Source organism: Onychostruthus taczanowskii, unplaced genomic scaffold (genome assembly GCF_017590055.1).
Source record: "Onychostruthus taczanowskii isolate IOZ18803 unplaced genomic scaffold, ASM1759005v1 scaffold15, whole genome shotgun sequence".
Classification (NCBI taxonomy): domain Eukaryota; kingdom Metazoa; phylum Chordata; class Aves; order Passeriformes; family Passeridae; genus Onychostruthus; species Onychostruthus taczanowskii.
Genome location: NW_024498685.1, coordinates 10911737 through 10934573, shown reverse-complemented (window position 1 = coordinate 10934573; position 22837 = coordinate 10911737). Strand labels below are relative to the sequence as shown.

General features: G+C 45.7%; 1 protein-coding gene across 5 annotated transcripts in view; it reads right to left on the bottom strand.

Moving 5' to 3' along the window:
• Window positions 1-9515: 9515 nt before the first annotated feature.
• Window positions 9516-22837, bottom strand: part of BPGM (bisphosphoglycerate mutase) — a 28492-nt gene continuing 15170 nt past the window's right edge. For 2 of the 5 annotated variants that reach the window (XM_041398510.1, XM_041398509.1), the window contains 3 exons: window positions 21352-21444; window positions 18306-18961; window positions 9516-12677 (listed from right to left, as the gene is read on the bottom strand). In XM_041398510.1, the coding sequence (XP_041254444.1) occupies window positions 12484-12677; window positions 18306-18906 (795 nt within the window). In that variant the 5' untranslated portion in view covers window positions 18907-18961; window positions 21352-21444 and the 3' untranslated portion in view covers window positions 9516-12483. Of the gene's footprint in view, window positions 12678-18305; window positions 18962-21351; window positions 21445-22401; window positions 22463-22837 lie in introns of those variants that run through there. The other 3 variants (XM_041398512.1, XM_041398511.1, XM_041398508.1) reach the window with 2 other exon arrangements.

The following is a 22837-nucleotide window of genomic DNA, read 5'->3' as shown; positions in this document are numbered from 1 at the left end:
CAGTGGGACTGAGGTCTCTGATTCAGGTTTGCTTGGATTCTCACTGTCAAACTTTGTGCTGCCTTTGTGGTGCTGCATGGGGGAGAGGTACATATATTCCTTATCTTATACATGGTCTTTCAGGAAATACCTTTTATCTTCACCTACTAATATTTTGCCTTATTTTATATGGAAAATGGGGTTGTTGGTCGTGCAGTTTGCCCCTGTCCCTGATATATTTTGAAGCCCCCTATGTCCCTGCATGTGTTGCTCCTAATTACCCTAATTAACCTCTGACTTTGAATGAAGCAGCTGCCAAGCATAAATCATAGCATCACAGAAAGGTTTGGCTTGGAATTTTAGGGGCAAACAAAGCCTCTTGTCCCGGGCTCCCACCCAGAGCTCAACCTACAGCAGCTGCACCCCCTGCCCTGAACGTGGTCCTCAGCAGGAGGAACCTTCCAGAACATCCACTTCCAGCCCTTGCCATGGTCAGGGGCACCTTCCTCGAGACCAGGGTGCTCAGAGCCCCATCCAGCCTGCCCAGGCCATCCACAGCTTTTCTGGGAAGAGCCTCACCATCCTCACAGCAAAGAATTTCTTCCAAACATCCAACCTGAAGCTGCTCTCTTTCAGCTGGCAGCCATTCCCCCTTGTCCTGTCACTGCATGCCCTTGGAGTCCCTCTCCAGTTTTCTTTTAGGCTCCCATCAGATTTTGAAAAGCTACAATGAGGTAACCCTGGAGCCTTCTCTTCTCCAAGCTGCACAATCCCAATTTTGTCTCAGCCTTTCCTCATAGGAGAGGAGCTCTATCCCTCTGTTCATCTTGGTGACCTCCTCTGGGCTTGCTCCAACACGTCAATGTCCTTCCTGTGCCATCTCCACTGTCTTCCAAAAACAAAAACAATTGAGAATTGCTGTCAGGGAGACTGGAGCTTCATTATTTGAAATCTCTCTTACCTGTTGGTTATATACAGGTAAAAACAGACTCAGCTGTGCAAAGGAAGAAGTCCTGAAAGGATCACTGGGGTCAGGATTGAGCTGTTAATTATCAGATGCTTCCAATTAAACTGACTGCAAAGTAATGACTGGATGCTGACATTAATACTGTAAAATATGTTTTACAGTTTTGCATCAATGAGAACTGTAACACACTAATTTCCTGAGGCTGTTTTATTTACTTCAAGTGGTTTGTGCTGGAGAAACATAACTGGGAAAGCATAACAAATGCATATTTCTTGGTGGTTTGCCTAGATTTGTTACAAAGCTGAAATCTAGACACTGGTCAAATGGTTCTTTATGGATATTGGTCATAGGACTTTCTTTTTTACTTTAATTTCCTGTTGCATTTCTATTTAGAATTTGAAATTGCCTGTCCTGAGAATTTCCCTTGTGGTTGCTCCACTTCAGTCAGAGAAATTCATGTGGGCATTTTCTGGAAGCTAAGTATGCAGGTCTGAACTTTTTCTCAACTGTTCAGATTGCAGCTTTCAACACCAGAATTCTGCAAAACATTTAACACTCCAATAATGAGAGAAAAGAGCTCCCTCCACCTTGACCCGTCTCCCCAGCAGGACCTGCTGGAGCCTACAGAAAATGAAAAGCAAAGTTCTGTGAAGCATTGGACTTTCTAAGAAAAGATGTGGATGTGTTTCTCTCCTGAGTCACACTGCACTGGCCCTGATGAAATCCTCCTTTCTTGTGCAGCACAGCCCAGAACCAGGAGCAGGGTTCACAAGGAGCACAACCCCAGGATGGCTTTGGACTCTGGATTTGCCTGTGCTGCAGCTGAGGAGCAAAGACATCAGTCTGCAGACTCCTCTCAGGGTGGTTTTGGGCAGTACAGGACACTGCAAGGCATGCTGGAAAAGCCATGGCCCTAAATGTAAGATGTAAAACACATCCTAAATCAGATCAAGTCGCACTGGAGCTCCCTGAGTCACTGGAGAAAAGAAAATAGTGGGATTATCTATTAATCTCACCTCAATGAAATGTCTAAAATAGGTCTGATGATTCACATCCTAAAAAGGACTGCTAGTCCTTCTTATCAATGAAAGGAGCCAAGGGAGAGCCTTGTTCAAGGGGGGATGTTTATACTGCAGACATGTCCAAGGAGGTGAGGTAAAGCCTGTCCCATCAGTCCCCTTGGTAAAGAAAACAGTCTTATCAGGGACATGCCTTCATCAAAAAAGGCAGGAACTTTTCCTCTACTTCCAACTTGGCATCGTGGTTGTTTAAATTGAACTTGAAAAACTTCCTGGCCGTTTGCAACAGCATTACAAGGACTTGTGAGAACGATCTTCATGCCTTTTGAAGAGCTGGAAGTGGCCAGGCTGTTTTTGGACAGTGATTTATTTGCATGAATGAACTCTTGCAGAGATACCTATGCCCATGGTTCTACCAAAGCAATCTAAATTGCCACTGAAGACTTCTAGCTCTAGTCTCTCCACAATTTATACAGAAGAAATGCTTATTACAGTTCTTGTAGCATGAGTGAAGAGACAGGGAAACGCCATTTTAAAAACAGATGGATCTTTCAAGCACATTGCAAAAATAAAATGCACAAAGCTGATGTAAATAGAAGGTAAGGTAGAAATCTCAAGCTTTCCCAGAAACCTCATTTTATTACTCAGAGCTCCATTAGGTTGATGACCAGGCTAGAATTCAGGATTATTCATCCTTTGCAATGTCTAGCCCTCTTCCTGTCTGTCCATGGAGGCTGCTGTCGTTAAGGGCCCTCCCAGGAATCTTGCAAGAAATACTCTGACAAGACACAAAGGTTGCATTTCAAAGCCTGCTCTTTATTTCTGCATCCAGGGGACAAAAGAGCTCAGGGGGAGCCTGGCCCTCTCCCTCTGCAGAGCAGGACCTCCACAATTTACTGCAAGGAAAACAAGGATCCTGTCCCAGGTTAAAAGAATGGAGGTGAGCACAGCATATAGCTTTTCACAGATACAGCTTTTCAGTGTCTGATGGGAGCCTAAAAGAAAACTGGAGAGGGACTCCAAGGGCATGCCGTGACAGGACAAGGGGGAATGGCTGCCAGCTGAAAGAGAGCAGCTTCAGGTTGGATGTTTGGAAGAAATTCTTTGCTGTGAGGGTGGTGAGGCCCTGGAAGAGGTTGCCCAGAGAAGCTGTGTATGCCCTGGGCAGGCTGGATGGGGCTCTGAGCACCCTGGTCTCGAGGAAGGTGCCCCTGACCATGGCAAGGGCTGGAAGTGGATGTTCTGGAAGGTTCCTCCTGCTGAGGACCATGTTCAGGGCAGGGGGTGCAGCTGCTGTAGGTTGGGCTCTGGGTGGGAGCCCGGGACAAGAGGCTTTGTTTGCCTCTAAACTTCCAAGCCAAACCATTCTGTGATGCTATGATTTATGCTTGGGAGCTTGGGAGCTGCTTCATTCAAAGTCAGAGGTTAATTAGGGTAATTAGGAGCAACTTGGAATGCACACATGCAGGGACATAGGGAGCTTCAAAATATATCAGGGACAGGGGCAAACTGCACGACCAACAACCCCATTTTCCACATGAAATGAGGCAAAATGTTAGTAGGTGGAGATAAAACATAGAAAAGGAGAGTGTAAAGAGCTGAATTCAGGGTTGTGTTTCCAGTCAGGAGTTCTATGCTCACCAGTGGACACGTTGGACATGTGAGGGTTTGTCCAGCAGCTGGTCCTGCATGCCAAGGGCAGCTCCTCCTTTCCCTGTGGTCTCTCAGAGCTGGACACCATCACATGTTCACACTCTCTGCATCCAGTTGAGACAGCTCTTCAAGTGACCTGCTTTTACAGAAACGCTGAGTTCAGTGGAAATTATTGTGCATAACACTCAAAAACAGGGACATAGGAGGCAAACCTATTAAGCACCTTCTGGATCGAGAACAAATAACCAGGCTTTGTGGGGCCTTTTTTCTCATCTCCATGAAAACCACGTCAAAGCTGCACAAAACTGGAAAAAAGATTGCCCAGTGTTTTGACAGCCTTTAGATGATCCTCTGGGGAGTACAGGCATATCTAATATAGCACCCCTAATATTTCTGTAATTGATTTTTCCATTCATTAAATCAACCAATTCTTCTTCATTCCTGGCACACCACCCTTGGCCACTGAAGGAATTAACATCAGGCAGTGCCTGTTAAGTATGATGCTTTTTTTGAGGGTCATCATTAACAAAAGACTGCCACATCATTAACTGATGTGGCAGTCATATTTTCTGGAAAAATTCTTTTGCCCAGGATTCTTTTCCTGGGAAGCTGAGAAGTCTCAGAGAAAAAAGAAAACAGTAGTATCTTATTTACTTCTGTGTTTTGCTGCTTTGGAATGTAGTTGGAAATTGTCTATCCACAGGTGATTGTTTCATTCGTTTCATGTGAATTTTTTTGACTCAATGGCCAGTCAAAGTCAAGCTGTGTCAGACTCTGAAGAGAGAGTCACGAGTTCCATTAATATCTTTTCAGCCTTCTGTAAGTATCCTTTCTGTATTCTTTAGTATAGTATAGTTTAGTATTCTTTAACATAATATAGTAACATGAAATAATAAATTAGCCTTCTGAGAACATGGAGTCAGATTCATCATTCCTTCCTTCGTCTGGGAACCCAGCAAATACAATAACCTGATCCATGAGGTGATGAACAACCACAGATCTCACCAGCAGTGGTGGAGGCACACACTGGTCCTTGGCCAGCCACAGCAGTAAAAAGTCATTTGTCATGTAGCACAACAGAAACACACTGCAAGAGCCCCTGGGGCCACAGAGCCCTCCACCAGATCCTGCTGTGCACCAATTCCACCACTGCCAGCCAGGAAAAACTGCTGGGCATCATGGTGGGAGAGAGCTCCACTGGAGGAACAGAGAGAACAGAACAAGCAGATAAAAATTGTTAAGAGGAAAACAGGTCACTCAGTGTTTCTCTCACGTGGGTGGCTTTTTCCAGCTCAAATATAAAAATCCTCGTTTTCCCCTGTGCATCGTTGGAATGCAGACAGGACTGTAAAATATAAAATGTGATCCAGCTGGAAATCCATACCTCAGCACAGCAGTTCTCAGGCTTTTTCAGATGTATCTCCCTCTCAAACCTTTTCCACAGTTGACCCTGCCTCCCCCCATCTCAGCACCTCTGATAAGCAGCCTGAAGCTGGCAGGACACACCGTGGAGGAAGGTGCCGTGGAAGAAGGCAGTGTGGGAGCACCTGGAGGGTACTTTGTGGTTGGATGGAGAAGTTCAGGGCAGGGCCACATCAGGGGGATGTGGGAAAAAAACCACAAACCTGAGAAGAGGTGAGAAACACAGTAGCCAAAGGCATCACCCAGAGCCAAGGGATAGCTCTTGCCCCCAAACATGAAGGACCATGTGGGTTTTCTGTCATTTGTTTCCTCATTGTGCAGACAGCAGCTTTCTATGGAAACCATTTTGGCACTTGCCAGTGTTCATTTTTATTTTTTTTTCATTGTTCTGAACAAAGATGTCAGTATTTCTGGTGGATTCTGACCAAATCTGACTCATGCTTTCCAAGCTAAGAGAAAAGGACCAAAATCCAAGCTCCTGTGGAATTTGAGTTCTAAGGTATCAGAAGGGAAGGGCAGAGAAGTTAAATAAGGAACTAGAGGACAATAGGATACAAAGTACAGTGCTAGTTAAAAGGAGGTGTTTCTGGCCCTGGAAAACTCTCGAGCCAACAACACAGAAGGGAAAGCACAGAATATAAGATTTCCAGTATTAAAACAAAGTACTTTTCATTTCTGTAGGGTCTCCTAAAGCTTTCACCTGAGAAAATGAGGTCTGGGAAAGTTTATTCTGTTTTGCTGAAAAACAGAATAATGAAAGTATCTGTTCCCACAACATCTCATGAAACTGAAATGTGTATGTTACTTAAAAAATTCCTTTAGAGATATGGGTTGAAATAGACACCAAGTGCAAACACAAAGTTCATGAGTTTTGCATCACTAGCGAGCACTTTTCACACTAATGTGTCAGGGAAGGTTGCAGAACAAGAATGAGAATTTACTGTGCAGGAGCCTTTTTCTATCAGCTACACCTACAGGCTCACTCTACTCGGATAACTCACATCAGTTCACATATTTCAAGATATGACAAGCTGTAAGGGGAGTCTGATCTGTGTTTCTCAAAGCTCAATTTGACAGATGCATGCAAAATGCTTATAAATTTCCACAAATTCTGACAGGGAGAGAGAAGAATATAAGAGCCCTTGGAAAAAATTAATACAGGAGTATCTGAAATCAGATCCCTGGAATCCAAGGCACCATGTTCTTTTTGATGTGGCATTTGCTCATTGCTGAGCACCTTTTCTCATGCAGCACTGAGTGCTCTGGTGAAGCTGCTGATGTTAGACTAAAGCAGGATTAACCTGCACAAGCGACCCTAGATGATGACTGCAATTTATTCCCCAGCAGAACTAACTCACCCTCACACCACTTGTTACACCACAGGGCAGCTCTGGCCGTGAGATAAAATGTGCTGCCTCCCAGGAGAGGTTGATGACACCTCACTGTCCCCATGTGCACACAGGAGTGCAAAATCCACCCGTTTTCCTGTGCATCCTTCACCACAATGCACTTGCTCCACCTGTTGTCCACTTGCTTTCCTACAAGTCCATCTGCAGCTGCAATTTCTGCAATTGCTTTGCCTTCAGGGATACTCAGGGATCTTCATGGCTGCTTTCTCACTCCCAGCACAGCCAGTATCACTGCCTTCCATAGAGACTCTGGAAAAAGACAACCTGCAGTTCAGGAGCAGCTGAAGAAGCACAGCTCTTAGAGGTCTAGCTCAGTAATTTAATCACAGTAGTTACTGAGCTGGCAAGTGCCTGTCAGGAAAGCAGGGTGCACTGGGGAGTTAATTACTCAGCAAGGCATCCCCAGTCTAGGTTAAGGGATTAACAGCACACGCACATTCCCACTTTCCAGCTCTTCTGCTAGACTATCACCAGGAGCAAGGAGGGGAAAAAAATGGCTTTTTCTGCAAGAAACAGGCACTTCCACTGAACAGCTCTGGCAGCATCAGGGTGCTCCATGAGTGTATTCAGTTGTGCCATTTGCTCCCCATTCATGGGCAGACATGACCAAGCTGGAAGATGGCAGCAAAGTAGTGCCTGGCTCCTCTGAGGACAAGATCAGCCCAAGTGTAAGCATTTGCTGTCTCTGGATTCAACACTGCTTTCTTGAGAGAGAGAATTCCTTTTCCCAAATTTCATGCAAGAACCAAAGGTGAGGAAATATGTGCTGTGCTGAGGGGGAGCTGGGACAGACCTGAGGAAAATATGGCTCTGTTAATGAGCGGCAAGAATGCTTGCAGACACAGCATTTGTACTGCTGGGGTCCCACTAGGGCCACAACTGCTTTCTGAAGCCTGGCAAGAGCAATTGCAGCACCACAGCAAGAAGCACAGAATAACCTGAGCTGGAAGGGACCCATAAGGATCATCTACATTTCCACCTCCAAATGAGCTGTGGGTCAATGCTCCTCCTTTCAAAGGAGCCAGCAGAAGTCACCTTCAGGCCACTTCATTGCACTGGGAGGGACATCAGAGCACAGCTACAGCCTTAGTCTGGTGTCTGCTGCCCTCCCCTGCTCTGTCAGCAAAATGGGAAGAGCAAGGAACAGGGAGCCTCATCCCTTGCTCCCTTTTTTTCTGCAGTGTGGGGACAGAACCTGGCTGCTAAATTCTGCTGGAATAGCCCCAGGAAGGCCTGGCTGCTGGGTAACAAGGAACGAGGCAGTGGGAGGAGGAGTGCCACGGCACAGCCACCCTGCTCTCTGTGCTAAGCTGAAATTTCCCCTTATATCACCCACACCCAGAACCTCTGGCCACGTAACACAAGGAGGAGGCAGCAACAGCTGCTCAGCACAGCAGCTGAGGGAGATTTCAATCCTTTCTGCACCCTCTGTTTGAATCATCAGTCAGCTCCCACCACAGCTCTGAGCTTCCTCGAGCAGCAGAGTTGTCATGTCAGCTTCCTCTCCCACCATGGGTGTCACACTCACATTTTCTGAAAAAGTCCTTTGCCCAGGATTTTTCTCCTGGGAAGCTGAGAAGCCTCAGAGAAAAAGGAAAACAGTTCTTATCTCATTTGCTTCTCCTGTGTTTTTTGCTCCTTTGGAATGTGTTTGGAGGTTGTTTACCCACAGGTGATTGTTTCTTTGGTTTCTGCTGTGAGTTATTTTGACTCATTGGCCAAGCTGTGCCAAGACCCTGGAGAGTCACAAGTTTTCATCATCATCTTTTTAGCATTCTGCAAGTATCCTTTCTGTATTCTTTAATATAATATAGTATCTTAAAATAATAAATTAGCCTTCTGAGAACATGGAGTCAGGTTCATCATTCCTTCCTTCGTCTGGGGGCCCTGCAAATACAATACCTGGGAATGTAAAGGCTGAGGAGATGCTAAGGCCAGCAGAGAAGACAGACAAGGCAAGTGTCATTTATTGTCAACTTTAAGAATGAGCACAAACTAAAACTTAAAAGGGAAGAAAACTGAAATTTTGAAAACGTGACTAGGTAGAGTCAGTCTCTCCTCAGGCTGTGCAGAGCAGGTTCATAGCAAAGTCCTTGGCACAAAAGTATGGCAGACTGAAACCAAGCTGGTCTTCAGATGACCTTTCCCAACACAAAAACCAGTGGGCATGGCTCTGGAACAATGTGAGGTGTTACTAAAGCAAAGTAAAAAAAAAGTAACTGGGGAAAAGGGAGGGAATGCACCTTAAATACCAAAACAATCTTGAATTGGTTGACAGCAGTGCCACATTATTAGAAACAAAATTATAAGCATCAGTACACAAACGGCTCAGACAGATCTGTTCCATTCCCCACTCAACCTCAACACAATCACAAGACCAAGTTTTTAAAAGTCTGTTTCTTTAGTATGCTTTTTTTTAAGCCCCACAGCTGTGTGTTCCCCACTTCTATGTGAATGTCAAACTTTTCTTAGGACTTTTACACTGCCTCCCATTATCCCAGCACCCAAGGCTTTCTGTGTGAAGGTCAGCAGTAAGAGGAAGCCCTCAACAGGCTTGCAGTTCCATGTGCTTGTCCTTGGAGTTCCAATTCTGCTTGGCATCAAAGTGCTTTGGAGAGTGAAGGGGTTGGCTTTGTCTCCAGAAGGCACAGCTTTAAACACACCATCAAAAAGTAATGCTTCTTGCTAAAAGGAAAAGCAAGCATTTGTTTAGATGCACTGTTCTGGAAGTAAAGTTCCTTGTTCCTAAGTAAATGCCCCCATGGTTTTGAAGGTGTGTGTGTATTCCCCCAGCACAGCTTCTTCTCTTGTAAACACAAGCAAGTGTTGGCTCCAGCACTATTTTAATCCAACTTGAAGGTGTGTGTGTATTCCCCCAGCACAGCTTCTTCTCTTGTAAACACAAGTGTTGGCTCCAGCACTATTTTAACCCAATTGACTGCATGATGTGTGATAAACAACTGTTTGAGAAGTTTTGGAATCCTGAAGGTCAGTTTTATTTACTTATCAGCCCTGAAAAAGACACAAAGGAGATAGAAGAAAAAAAAAGACTCAAGCCAAATTAAATTCTATTTCAGGTGAATTTATTGAGTTATAAAGAACCTGCCAGCTCCACCATATTTACAAAGGTTTTCAAGAGGATCTAGAGCTATTACTGCTACTGAACCACATGTTAAAAATGCATAAAACAAACCAAATCAACCACATCCATTAACTGTAAAAACACCATTTACCTTATAGAATTTTGAGGGACACTCAAACATAGGGAAAAATGCTTCCCAACCACTGACCTTTATAGCAAGATTCTCATTTCTCCCTCTGATGTAGCTATGCCTGAAGATCTTGGTGTCTGACACCTTGGAACTTGGTGTCTGTTCTTCAATAGACATGGCTTATGAATCAGGATTTTAAATAAAAGGTTCCTTGGAATTGCAAGGTGTTAAAACAATCCTAAAGAGCAGAATGAAATCCCCAGTTGGTTCCATTTGATACTTTTGCAAGGTGTTATTGCTGCCAGATGTGCACATAAAATCCTGTCATGGCTGTGGAGCCACAACCCAAGCAAACTCAGCCAAACTTCCCAGAGCACTGTCACTGTTCACATCTCAAGCAGCACCTCCTGCAAACATCACACTGCTGTTCTCTTCTTCCTGGCCACGACTCCAAGGATGATTTCAGCTGCAATTAATGCTCCCTAAATTCCCTCATCCACCTTTCCTTTCCCCTCTCCACCCACAGAGGAGATCATGGATTCTAAGGGGAAGAGAGAGCCAGTCTCCCAGTTCAGCTGGGTTCATTTCCAGGGATATTCCAGCTGCATGTCACATCCTGAAGCAGCTCAATTACAATTCCACAATGCCAAAGGGATGTGGACGTGGCCTGTGTGCTCACACACCTGGATGCACTCAGTTCCCACTGGCAACAGGTGGCTCTGCTAGTCTTGTTTACAAGCCTATAGTAACATTTACTTGATATTAAGTTTCACACATTAATTAATGTTTGGGGAAGAATTTACTCACTTTAGTTCCAGTGACCCTTCCCAGGGTTTTCACAGGTGAAATTTGCTGATCAGAAATCTAACACTGTAAAACTCACTTGTAAACTATCAACTAAGATTCAGAGTTACCCTAAGCACAGAAACTAAAACCCCAGAAACTAAGTCAGTATCAAATCAAGTAGCAGAGAAGTTGCTAATAGCATTTCAGAGGGTAAAAACCAAAACAACCAAAAAACATTGAAATACGTCTCTTGTATACAGAAAGATGAAACCTATCAGCTTTATGTTTAAAAGAGAAACATGTAACTTTGTTTCTACTGCAAGGGCTACAAAAACAAAACCAAAGAGAAGCCCAAGCACCGTTCATGCATGAGAAACTACCTTCTAGCAAGAAGTCTTTTATGGGGTATGTGCTACTCTAATGTGAGCTGGCATCAGACCTGCAAAGTCTTGCTCCACACGTCAGCAAGACTGTCAGAGGCACACCACACTGTCACACTGCTCTTCAAAAGGAAAAAAATAACATCCTCTCACACTCACAAAGCAAGCTACAGAGCTGCTCACTGCAAACCAGCAGCTCATCTAGGATATCAAAACTTTATACTCATATGAAGGAAGTTCCCATCAACATTGAGATTTGTAGCTGGGCCATGCTGAGAACACATTCAGCTCAAGCAGCACACACACACGTGTCACCCATGTTGATATCCAAGGTCAGAATCAGGTGTTGAGACAGTGGGTCAGATGTAAACTTTTTAACAGTTTCATATCTGCAGGTTAGATGAAGAGCAATTCTTCAGGAGTGGCATTATCTTGGTGCTTGTGTACATAAAGAGAACACCAGGCTGCCACACCTGCTACACTGCATCCAGCCACAGGGTGAACTGGTCAAATCCAGTGCCAAACACTCAGCAGGAATCAAGCTCTGATGGTGAGGAGAGGTTTACAGGAGAACTCTTTCAGGCATGGCAGAATATCTTTCCTTACCAGCAGGATGGCTGAACGAGCTGCACCCAGCAACACTTGTGACATGCTGCATGCATCTCTTGCAGCCCTTCAGAGAATTTGGTACAGATAATGCCACATTAATGTTACTGTGGAACACATTTATCAAGATATCTTTGCAACTCAGGAAAGCTCAGAGGGGTTTTTCCTATGTCACTTTTGCTGAGGTGAGCAGGAATTATTTATCAACGGACTAAAGGGTGATGAAACCTCTAGTACACCTTACCAAAGTGTTTCAAAGGTATTCAGGTCCCTCACAAGGAGCTACATAATTTAAAAACTGAGCAGAAGAAAACCTTTGTGCTTCTTTTGTGGACTAAAGTCTGACTTAAAACCCATTACTGCAAGCCAGCAAAATGCAGCGATGCTAGGCTTTGCAAAGATGGTGGAGGAAAAGGTATTCCATCTGCATTCCTTAAAAACAAATACAGAGTAAAAAAAGATAACTATGATAACTCTAGTAGTCAGAACATCTCTACAAAATTCTCTGGACCATGAACTGCCCACAGAAGACTCAAAATAACAAAGGCAGAGAGTTATCCAGCTGAGGGTGTTCTGAAAGACTGAAGGAAATCCACTGAGAACAAACTGACACAGCTACTGTGACACAGAAAAATCATAGCTGGTAAACAGAGTTATCTGGTTCCAGTGACAGTTTTAGTGCCTATACATCCTGGACTAAATTACTCCAGTAAGCTGGTGCTTTTCTCCTTAACAGATCAGGACTGATTGCTGGTAGACACCAATATCACATCCCTTTATTTCTCTACTGGGCCATCCTCAGTGGTGGATCTGGGGCAGGCTGCCCTGCAAGTTTCCATGACCTGAATCATCTCTTCCCTTTCCAGTATCAAAAACCTCATGCTGCAATCTAAATTCCAGTTTTTGAAAAGGCAGAGGGTTAAACTACCAACCTGAGACTCAACTATTGTCCCTTCCAATTATTTAGTGCTTGAAATTGAGACATTCACACAGTGCAACCTAGCAGTCATACACACATTGTCACTTACTACCACACTGAACACAGCTGTGTTACACAGTGGGATTTAACTTCTCAGCAGATTTTACTTTCCCTTGATCTTCCACTTTTTTGATGGCAGCTTGGATAGCTTCTTGATCACCCAGAAACTGGTGAGGGCCCAGAGGGTGCAAATTCTCATCAAGTTCAAGAAGTATGGGCACACCAGTGGGGAGGGTGACATTGATGATGTCCTCATCGGAGATGCCTGCCAAAGAAAAACAAAACAGAGTTACACCTCCAGCCTCCTCACTGCCTATTGCCTTATTTCTGAGGTTACCTAAACTGTCAAGGACACCTTCCAGCCTCCATGGACACCACCAGCTACTCAAGGGTCAATTCCCAGCTGGGCAAGTCCTTTGGGAACAGCTGAAGGAGAGAATTCCCATCAAGGTGAAGACAGTTTCTTCACTTTTTCTGCCTACACGTGTGAAATAAACAGGAAAAGATTACCCTGGAGACTACACTGTACAGGACATGGAGTATAATAGGCTCCCCTCCATCATTTCCCAACTCACACATCACAAAAGATGGGAGCCCACATGAAAAAACCTCTGCTAGGCAGCCAATACAGTCTCTTTAGAGAGGCAGGATAACAAGGTTAGTCTTTCTCTTAAATTTTCTGGGCAACTCTTATCACACAAACTGTCATAAAAATCAGTATTGAATTCTGCTTGTGTGAGAACCACTCTTTGCCCAGTCTGATTTCTTACAAGCAAGTTTATAGCAGGGTCCACAGTAGTGTTCTCAGAATTCCTGCATACAAGATATTCATTTCCACTTTCAAATGAGAGGAGGAAAAAGGAGGCAGAAAGTCAACTTGTACAGCTTGGAGCATTCTTATTTTTTCCACTTAACTAAAGGAATGTGTACCTGGAAAATAATATTTATGTTATGCAGACATGTAATTAAAATATTCTGGGCTCTCATCTCAACGAAATTGCTGGTTATTTTTACATTGAACACACATCCAAAGCCTCCAAGTGAGTTTCAAGACCAAACATCCTAGTAAAGTTTCCACACAAAGTTTAAATAATTGCATTAAAAGCAGTGACTGCAAAGAGATTATCTCTCAAAAAAAATCAGGCAAAAGAAAGCTAATGCCATTGGGAATGTCAAGATTTCCTTTTCCCCCTTTCTAGAAGCAATGAGGTCCCAGCAGCAGCCTGCTACTCTGAAGCAGGGCAGCTTTGGGTAATTCACTCAGGAAATGCACACCACCAAGCTTCTGAAGTGATGACACCATATGAACTAGACCAAGGTGCACCAAGCAAACATCCTCCTGGAGCAGCTGACAAAACAGATGGTCCTCAGAACACACAGGTGTAAATTTACCAGAGATTTTCACATTAAGGAGAAAAGCAGAGCCATCATGTTAACAGGAAAACACACACGAGTCAAGCAGCTCAGCAACAGTGGGGTGACAACAGGCCAGAAAAAACAGAACTGTTCATGAGGTGAGGATCATATTCCCCTGCCCAGAGACTACACCAGCACCCAATTTTAGTGACCTACTCTTGGTTTATGCTCAGCACTTGGGTGAGCCCTAAGTTTCAGAAGGGCACAGAGCACCAGAAACAAACCTTTGCAAAGAACTTACACCTTGTTAAATACTGAGCATCAGTCCACTGAAACAAGTCACAATCAGATAGCTAAAGCAATTCTTGCACACAAGGGACAAATAATTCACCTGGTGTAAGCCACAGAATCAGACCTACAGGGAAAAAGCCTCAAAGAACACCAGACCAAGGTGCACCAAGCAAACATCCTCCTGGAGCAGCTGACAAAACAGATGGTCCTCAGAACACACAGGTGTAAATTTACCAGAGATTTTCACATTAAGGAGAAAAGGAGAGCCATCATGTTAACAGGAAAACACACACGAGTCAAGCAGCTCAGCAACAGTGGGGTGACAACAGGCCAGAAAAAACAGAACTGTTCATGAGGTGAGGATCATATTCCCCTGCCCAGAGACTACACCAGCACCCAATTTTAGTGACCTACTCTTGGTTTATGCTCAGCACTTGGGTGAGCCCTAAGTTTCAGAAGGGCACAGAGCACCAGAAACAAACCTTTGCAAAGAACTTACACCTTGTTAAATACTGAGCATCAGTCCACTGAAACAAGTCACAATCAGATAGCTAAAGCAATTCTTGCACACAAGGGACAAATAATTCACCTGGTGTAAGCCACAGAATCAGACCTACAGGAAAAAAAGCCTCTAAGAACAAATAAAATTTAAAAATGGCACAGAAACAGATGGGAAAAATACTGCATCCATTCACCAGGCACAAGCACAGCTCTCAAGGACTTGGTCTGCAAAACAAGCAGCCAAGCTGCCTGAGCTCTTATTTTAAGGTTTCTTAAGCATTAGATTTTAACAATACCCACATCACCACGTATATTCCCAGAGAATCCATGCCTAGGAAGTGTTCTGACCACCTCCTAAATTCAGTCTCCCAGACTAAACCATTCATGTACACACAAAGCAGATGAAGTCATGCAGGAGAGTTTAGGCAAACCACATAATGTGGTCAGGAGACATGATATTTAAAAGTTTCCTCTGGAGATGGATTAAACAAAACTAGCTGTAGCTACATGGAGTCAGAAATGCATTTTACTGTTTTTACAGAACACAAAGTGACCACAATGTCAACTAGTACTGATTTACAAAGCAAAACAGTGCAGCCTAGGATAAACACACAGCTGCAAACATGATAGTTTTCTCCTCAGGAGTTTTCCCCATACAGAAGTGCAGCCTCACAGAAGTCTGGAAACACAAGCTGAAGTCAGATAAAAACCCTAAAGAAACAACAGTGCCTGTTGCTGTGTACAGCATTTCTGATCTTCAGGAAGCAAGAAGCTGAGCAGGCTGCTCACACAAGCTCTTAGGTTGCAGGAGAGCTCACCAGAACACTCCCCAGCCAGCAGGCCAGGAGGACAGCAGAGGGATCACACCTTGCAGCAGCAATGGCTGCAGAGGGAGCTAACTGCTATCCAGTTACTCCATGTGCTGTAACTAGAACCAGCTGACCTTTTCCTGAGCTCCATCCCAGCTGGCCTGAGTCACAACCCAGCCTATGGCACAGGGAAGAAGGGTGAAATCAGGGCAAGACCTCAACTGCTGACTCCAAGGTGCAGTGGTAAATAAGACCACTGAAGAAGTAACATGCTTCCCTCCAGTTTCATACCAAAGCCTGGGTCCTGAAATCTTTCCACTGCTGAAATCTGGAAGCAGTTTTTACCCAAGAAGTTGTAAAACCCAGGTCCTACCTACATACAGCTGTGAGAGCCCACAGATATTACTGAAGTCCTCAGATGACTTCCTGAGGAGCCCAGACAAAATGCTGACCAGGCAGCTGCACTCCTCAGTGGCCATCTCCCATGCTCTTTCCTGAGAGCACTGCTCCTCACCTGCACAGCAGGGAGCAGTTAGGCACAGGAACACTACAGTAACTTGGTACAGCACTTATTATAAAAGAGACCTTTCAAAATCACATTCAGAATTCCTTCCCAGCTCATTTATCCTCCATTTAACCAAACTGGGTAACCAAACACAAATTGGAAATATCTCCAGGCAAGCTTAAGAATTCACCTTCATGTGGTAGCCCATGGAGTGTTTTGAAATATTTGGACCTTGCAAAGTCCTACAGAGACAAACCCCACCAATTTTGAGCACCTACAGCACTTTCAGAGGGGCTGGTTCAGCTTCCCCTTCCCTCTCACCTGTTCCTCCCTCCTATTCTTATGGTCAGAGGAACCCAAAATCCACGAGAGCAATTGAGAATAACAACACCCTCCTCTCTGCATGTCGACTGCACTTGAGTCCAGATGATTCATCCAATAAAAGATCATACACAAGATCAAATGCATCAATTCAGCCACAAAAGCTTGTTTAATACTGGTGCTTTGTCACTGAGTTCCAAATCAGGTCATAGCATCCCAAATGCTTAATGAAAACACTAAAGCTTTAGCCTAGTAAGGTAAATATTCAGAGCCACTTTCTGCCCTCCCTGCAAGACAGATCTAACTTCAACAGGGCAGAGGAGGGAAACAAGCAGTGTTAGAATCTGGCTTTTCATCTTGACAGAATGCCACCTTGCTGGGCAAATTCTAAGGAAAGAAAGATGGGTAGGCTACAACCATGTGTGTAGTATATAATTTACCATTTTTGTTCCACTCATGTCTGCCAAGACTTTCTGTCTGTATGAGGTTTCCACAGCCAGGCTTCAGTAGTAGGGAGCTACAGTGGGACACAAAAAAGGAACTGTGGTGGGTTGACCTTGGCTGGACACCAGGTGCCCACTAAGATGCTCTATCACTCCCATCCTCAGCACCATAGGTGGGGAGAAAAGATGCAAAAATAACTTGTGGGTCAAGATAAAGGCAGTTTACTAAAGCACAAGGGGAGGGCAAGCACAGAAGCAAAGGAAAACAAAGGATTTATTCTCTACTTCCCATCAGCAGGCAATGCAGTCACTTGCCACTAATCAGGGCTTCAGTGTGCAGAGCTATTGCTTCCATGTCATCACAAATGCCCTTCCTCCTTTCTCTTAGCCTTTCCTGCTGAGCAGACATCACAAGGACTAAGGAATATCCCTTTGCTCAGTTTGGGTCAGCTCTCCTGGCTACATCTCCTCCCAGGGGCTTGCCCAACCCCAGCCTATTTGGGAACAATGTTGGTGAGACATTCCTGATGCTGTGGGAGCACTGCTTAGCTAGTGGCCAAAACACAGGCCAAGGTCATTTGCAATAAGGCCCAGCAAGCTCACCAGAAATCAGCAGCAGAAGCACTGAGCAAAGACTGGGGGAAATGACAGGGAGAGCCAGACCATCTCATTTCAAGACCACTGGGTTGTTAGATCTCAAGCTGTTTCCTGCAAATGCACTCACATAAGCAGAATTTCTTTAAGAAGGCCAAGCAGAAAAATCAGTGAAATAATCTTATTAAGAAGCCCTTAACACACAATCCACACCAGGTCACAGTGGGCAACTCCAGCATGTAAGCCCCTGGGATACTATTGGAAATTCTAGACTCAGGCATTCCACAAACCCCTGTTCTGAGGTACCTGACACCAGTGCCCAGGGTTAAATGGCTGGGAAGAAAGAAGAGCTGAGACAGCCCACCAATCCTTCATCTGGTAAATCAGTCCACTGGACTTGGTCTCCAGTCAGCACTTCAACACAAATGGGGCAAGGTGTCACAAGTATTACACTAATATCTTCATAAAGGGACACTGTCAAAAGGATTCCAATATGAAGCACTGGTTATTAGATGAAGAGAAAACTATCCTCCCCCAAAGAACTGAGAACAAACACCTGCAAATAGATCCTGTGCATCCAAGATGCTCTTTTAGCATGACAGTCTACAGACATTTCATACACCTTAATGAGGTCCACTCTGTGCAAGGACAAAACAAGAACAAAATCCAAACCCACAATCAAAGCCTTTTGAGCATCATACTGTTGCTGCAATGATTGCATGCAAATATAAAGCAGAACTACATTTCCACCTCTTTACCAATTACTCAGAACAAGGAAAACACAGATTCAGAGAATTGCAGTCCTGTTTCAAGAAAATACCTCCTTGAAATAGTAACTTCAAGGGATACTCTGTAGTCTTTTAAGAAAAAAATTCAAATTGACACAAAAACAATTAAAATTGTTCATCAGATCCAACTGAAGTTTGCTTCCTTGACCAATTTTGTACTTCCTCCTTGGAGACCACAGACATTCTTACCTTGCCCAGGTAAGTAATATACACTACAGAATAATACATAAAGCCCCAAGGCATTGAGTAAGGAGGAGAGGGGAAGGCTGAAACAAAGGCCCTTACCTTCCACGTGCTTCAGCAACGCCCTGCTGCTGTTGCCATGAGCAGAGATAAGAATCATTTTGCCACTTTTCAGTTCTGGCACTATCTTTTCATTCCAATAAGGAAGGAGTCTTTCAAGCACATCTTTGAGACTTTCAGCCTTTGGGAGATTCTCCTGAGAGACATCACCGCATTTGTAGCGGCGGTCGTTGTAGATCTCTGCATAGTAGGGGTGAGATTCAGAGATGGGAGGCGGGGTGACATCGTAGCTCCTCCTCCAGATTTTCACTTGCTCCTCGCCGTGATTCAGAGCCATCTCTGCCCTGTTGAGCCCGATCAGCGCTCCGTAGTGACGCTCGTTCAGCCTCCAGGAGCTCTGGATGGGGACCCACTCCTGGCCCATCTCCTGCAGGATCAGCCAGGCAGTCTGGATGGAGCGGCTCAGCACGGAGGTGAAGACGAGGTCGAACTGGAAGCCAAGGGCTTTGAGGTGTTTGCCACAGTTCTGAGCTTCCTTTATCCCATCGCTGCTCAGCTTCTGGTCCACCCAGCTGCAGAAGCGATTCTCCTTGGTCCAGGCTCCTTCCCCGTGTCTCAGGAGAACGAGCCTATACTTTGCCATTTTGGTTGCAGCTTAGCACAGAGGGCAGCTGGTCTGGCATCTAACAGCGATGCATCTGGACAAAGACACGAGACAGACACATCAAACATCCCACAGAAAATGCAGTACAAGCAGCAATAAGGCAGTGAAAAGCAAACAACTATCAGAATCAAAGCAAGCAAAGAAACAAGTGTCGGCAGAGTATGATTTTACAATTGAGAGTGGGAGGAATTCCAAACCAGGAGACCTCACGTGGGAAGCAAAGTGGCATCCTTCACCCAGCTTGTTGCAACTAGCCCACTAAACAATTGATTAGGAACAGATTTGTACAAGCTGCTCCAGCCTACAGTTTCCCTCAAGTGCTTAAACAGAGTAGCACAGGGTACCACAGCCTCCCAGAGGAGCAGATCCCCCTCACTGGGGAAACTCTGAGGTGCCACACGTAGTTCGAGCCCACCAGGGCTATCCAGGTCCTCACTGCTCCAAGGGAATGCAGGCACAGAGAGCAGCTGTGGCCCTCAGCCAGGGGAACTGGAGAGTGGGACCACAGAACTGCAACTGGCAGCTGCAACCTTATCAGCTTTTCTCAAAGGAGGTGTCAACATAGTCACACTCTGCATGATTTCCTCATGTCCCCATCCTGTCCTGCTAATTATGCCAGTCTATGCTTGATTTTTTTCCCCAGGCCACCTCCTCCATCATTCCTCCATACTCAAGTGTGACAACACAGATACTCTGGGATGCAATGTACAACTACTGAGTCCTCATTTCCCTGAACCCCCAAGTGACCTCACATATTATCCCATCCTCTTCCTGACTTTCAAATCTGTTTCTCCTCTCCTGTCTGTGAATTACAATGCCAAGTTCTTAGGCTTTTTGTGCCCACTCCAAAAGCAAAAGCATTAATCCTGATGCCTATTTGCTGCCCCCATTAAGTCAGACAGCTACACACTCATAAGGTCAAACAGCACCTTTCTCTTTTTTCTTGACCAAGCAACATCTCCTCTGGATTGTCTTCAATGGAACTGTCTTCAATGACCACACACCCAAGGGTCTGCCAAGGTGGTCAAAGATCTGCTAGCAGAAAATGGGATGCCTGAAAGGGCCATCTAACACAGGACTGCAACTCTGAAAGCCCCACCTGATCCCTCTGACCTGAGACAAAAGCTAGATGGCAATGGACAGAGAAGGGGAAAAAATATAAAAATACAACTCTCTGCACTGGGGGAACTGCTGTACCTCAGAATATTAATAAGAATATTAAGTGCTCTCAAAACCATGGGCAGTGGGAGACTGAGCTCTGATTTCTGCACACCCAGCCTTGGGCTAGGTTTCCATGACACACTTCAGGAGCTCTCCTCATCTCAAATCAGTTGGAGCTGCTCCAGTCACACTCCAAGCAGCTCAAATTCAGGCCCTCTGTGACCCTGAATTAGGTCAGCAGGATGGGGTAGGCCCATGCATTCTGGGTTTTGGGAAACACCCAGCACAATACCAGCATTCATTTTAACAGGCTTTCAAAAAAAATGTCTAGAAAACTTGAATTCATTAAGAGACTCAGGAATCTGATCTTGCTTGTAACAGCAGCTTAGTTCTCCTCTAATCTCACGTTAAGACAGAGTCTACATCACACGAGGGCACTCTGCAAAACCCCCCCAGTGCTGACTTCTGCCTAATGGCACAGCTCAGGATTAAAAAGCCTTTGAGGACTGAGATTCTTACAGAATATCAGGAGGCATTGTTTGACACCAATAGACAGCTGAAAAATAGAAAAGAAAGTCTCATTTCATGCAAAGGCAGGCTGAGATTTGTGTAGGGCAAGAAACATCTCAGACAAAATCCCCTGCATGGCCCACTTTTTCCACTCCCAGTAATGAGCTGCACTTTAAGCAAAGAAATCAGCTATTGCCAGGATTCAGGTGCCATGTCACATCAGATCCAACACGAAGCTGCACCCTGTAAGACCCTAGGTTTGTAACAAAAACAAGTATTTGACAGCATTTCCACCTAAAGCAACTGATCCTTACTCAATATACCACAGATAATATTTAAAAATTGCAGTGCTCACAGCATGAGCTACTACACATAAAATAGCTCCACAGAAAGCTCTAGCTCTGCAAATACTTCATTATTCAGATTAATTGATTCCATCATGCACAGGAATAGATTACCTAACCTACAAAACCAAATTAAGACCCAACAATAGGGGTGATCCACCTCTTTACCAAAGTTTAATGGGCATTTTAGCCAAAATAAATAAAATAATTAGTTAGCATAAGAGATACACAAAGACCAAATAGTACCTGGGTATCATAAATTCCAGTTCACTTACATAAAACATAGCACAATTCTCAAACAAATTTAGAAAGAACTAGCAAGTCAGAGTGTTGTTTAAATATCAGTCCACTTCTGGAAGCATTTAAACTAGAAAGCCTGAGAGCAACACATGGAAATAATCCTACTCACCTTTCCTACAGCAAAGGAACAACCTACACAAATCCCAGCACAGGCTCAAGAGCTGCTTTATGCAGAGGCCAGCACACACTCTTGGCTAGTTACCTGCAGGGAAAGAATAAACACCAGCACTCACAGAAAGAGCTCACAAGTGCAAATGGCCATGCCAGCCACCACTTGCTCTCAAAGCTGTTAAAAAAAGAGAGCACACACCGCTTGTATGGGCTGGAAAAGCTACTAAATACCTTCTCCCAAAAAGATGCCAACGCACAGCTCCTGCATTTCCATCAAGGGAAAGTTTCTGGTCTCCCAAATACCGCGGGACATCATTTGCTCCCTAAGATTTGTTTAGGCTGCAATTCCCATAGCTCTAGTGCGCAGAAATCTACCAAAAGCTCTGGGAGACCACGGAGGATAGGGACAGCAGAGCTGGAGCCAGCACAGAGGCTCTGGACAGGCGGTTCCAGAGAAGCTGTGCGTGCCCCATGCTAGAGGAGTTCAAGGCCAGGCTGGCTGGAGCCCTGAGCAGCGTGGCTCAGTGGAAGGTGTCCCTGCCCATGGCACGGGGATGGAACTAGGTGGCCTCTAAGGTCCCTTCCAGCCCAAACCACTCTGTGTTTCACTCCGTGAGAGAGCAGAACCCAAGCTGAGCACAGGAGGGCAGCGCAGGGTGCTCGGGATAACACCTTACAATCTCCTGGCCAAGCACAGCTCTAGGGTCCAACACCAGCGGCGTCCACTTCAGGGCTCCTGCTCCAGCCGGGACGAGCTCCCTTGCTCATCCCTTTTCCAAGGCGTCCCTGTGCGGAGCACCTGCGTGTCCCAGCCCTCCCCGAGCACGGAGGCCCAGCCACAAGCAGGGCAGCCCCTCCCGGACGCGCAAACACCCGCGGCCGCCAGCCGGGGCGGCGACCCGCGCACAAACACAGACACGGCCGCGGCACACACGCGGCGCCTCGCAGCCACGCTGGGACAACACCACCATCCCTCTCTGGAGCGCCGGAGCAGCCCCGCCGAGGAAACCCCCCCGAACCCAGGGCCGCCCCCGCTGCCGGGAATTACCGGGCTGAAGCCGCGCCGCCTCACGGGGAGCGCCGCAGCCGCCACCGGGCCGGGCCAGGGGCGGACCGCGCGTCTTATTGCCTCCGCGCCCGCCAGAGCGGCGCGCGCTGATTGGCCGGCCAGGCGGATGGACAGCGGGCTCAGCCAATGGGCGCGGCGCGGGGCGGTGACGCGGTGCCCCGGCGCTGCCGTGCCCGGGGATGCTGCGGCCATCCCGGCCCTCTCCCGGCCGCGGGAATTCCGGGCGCCCGGAGCTGCCGCCAGGGATTCCCGCAGAGATGCTGGCTCCCCCCGCGGGTCCGGACACCCAGAGGCGCCCAAACCTCTGGCTACACCCGAAACCGCTTTAGGACCTTCTGGTTTTGGTGAAAAGCAAAGGGCCAAATTCTAATTACTCATAATGAAATCAGTAGCCAAAAAAAAAAAAAGTGTATAT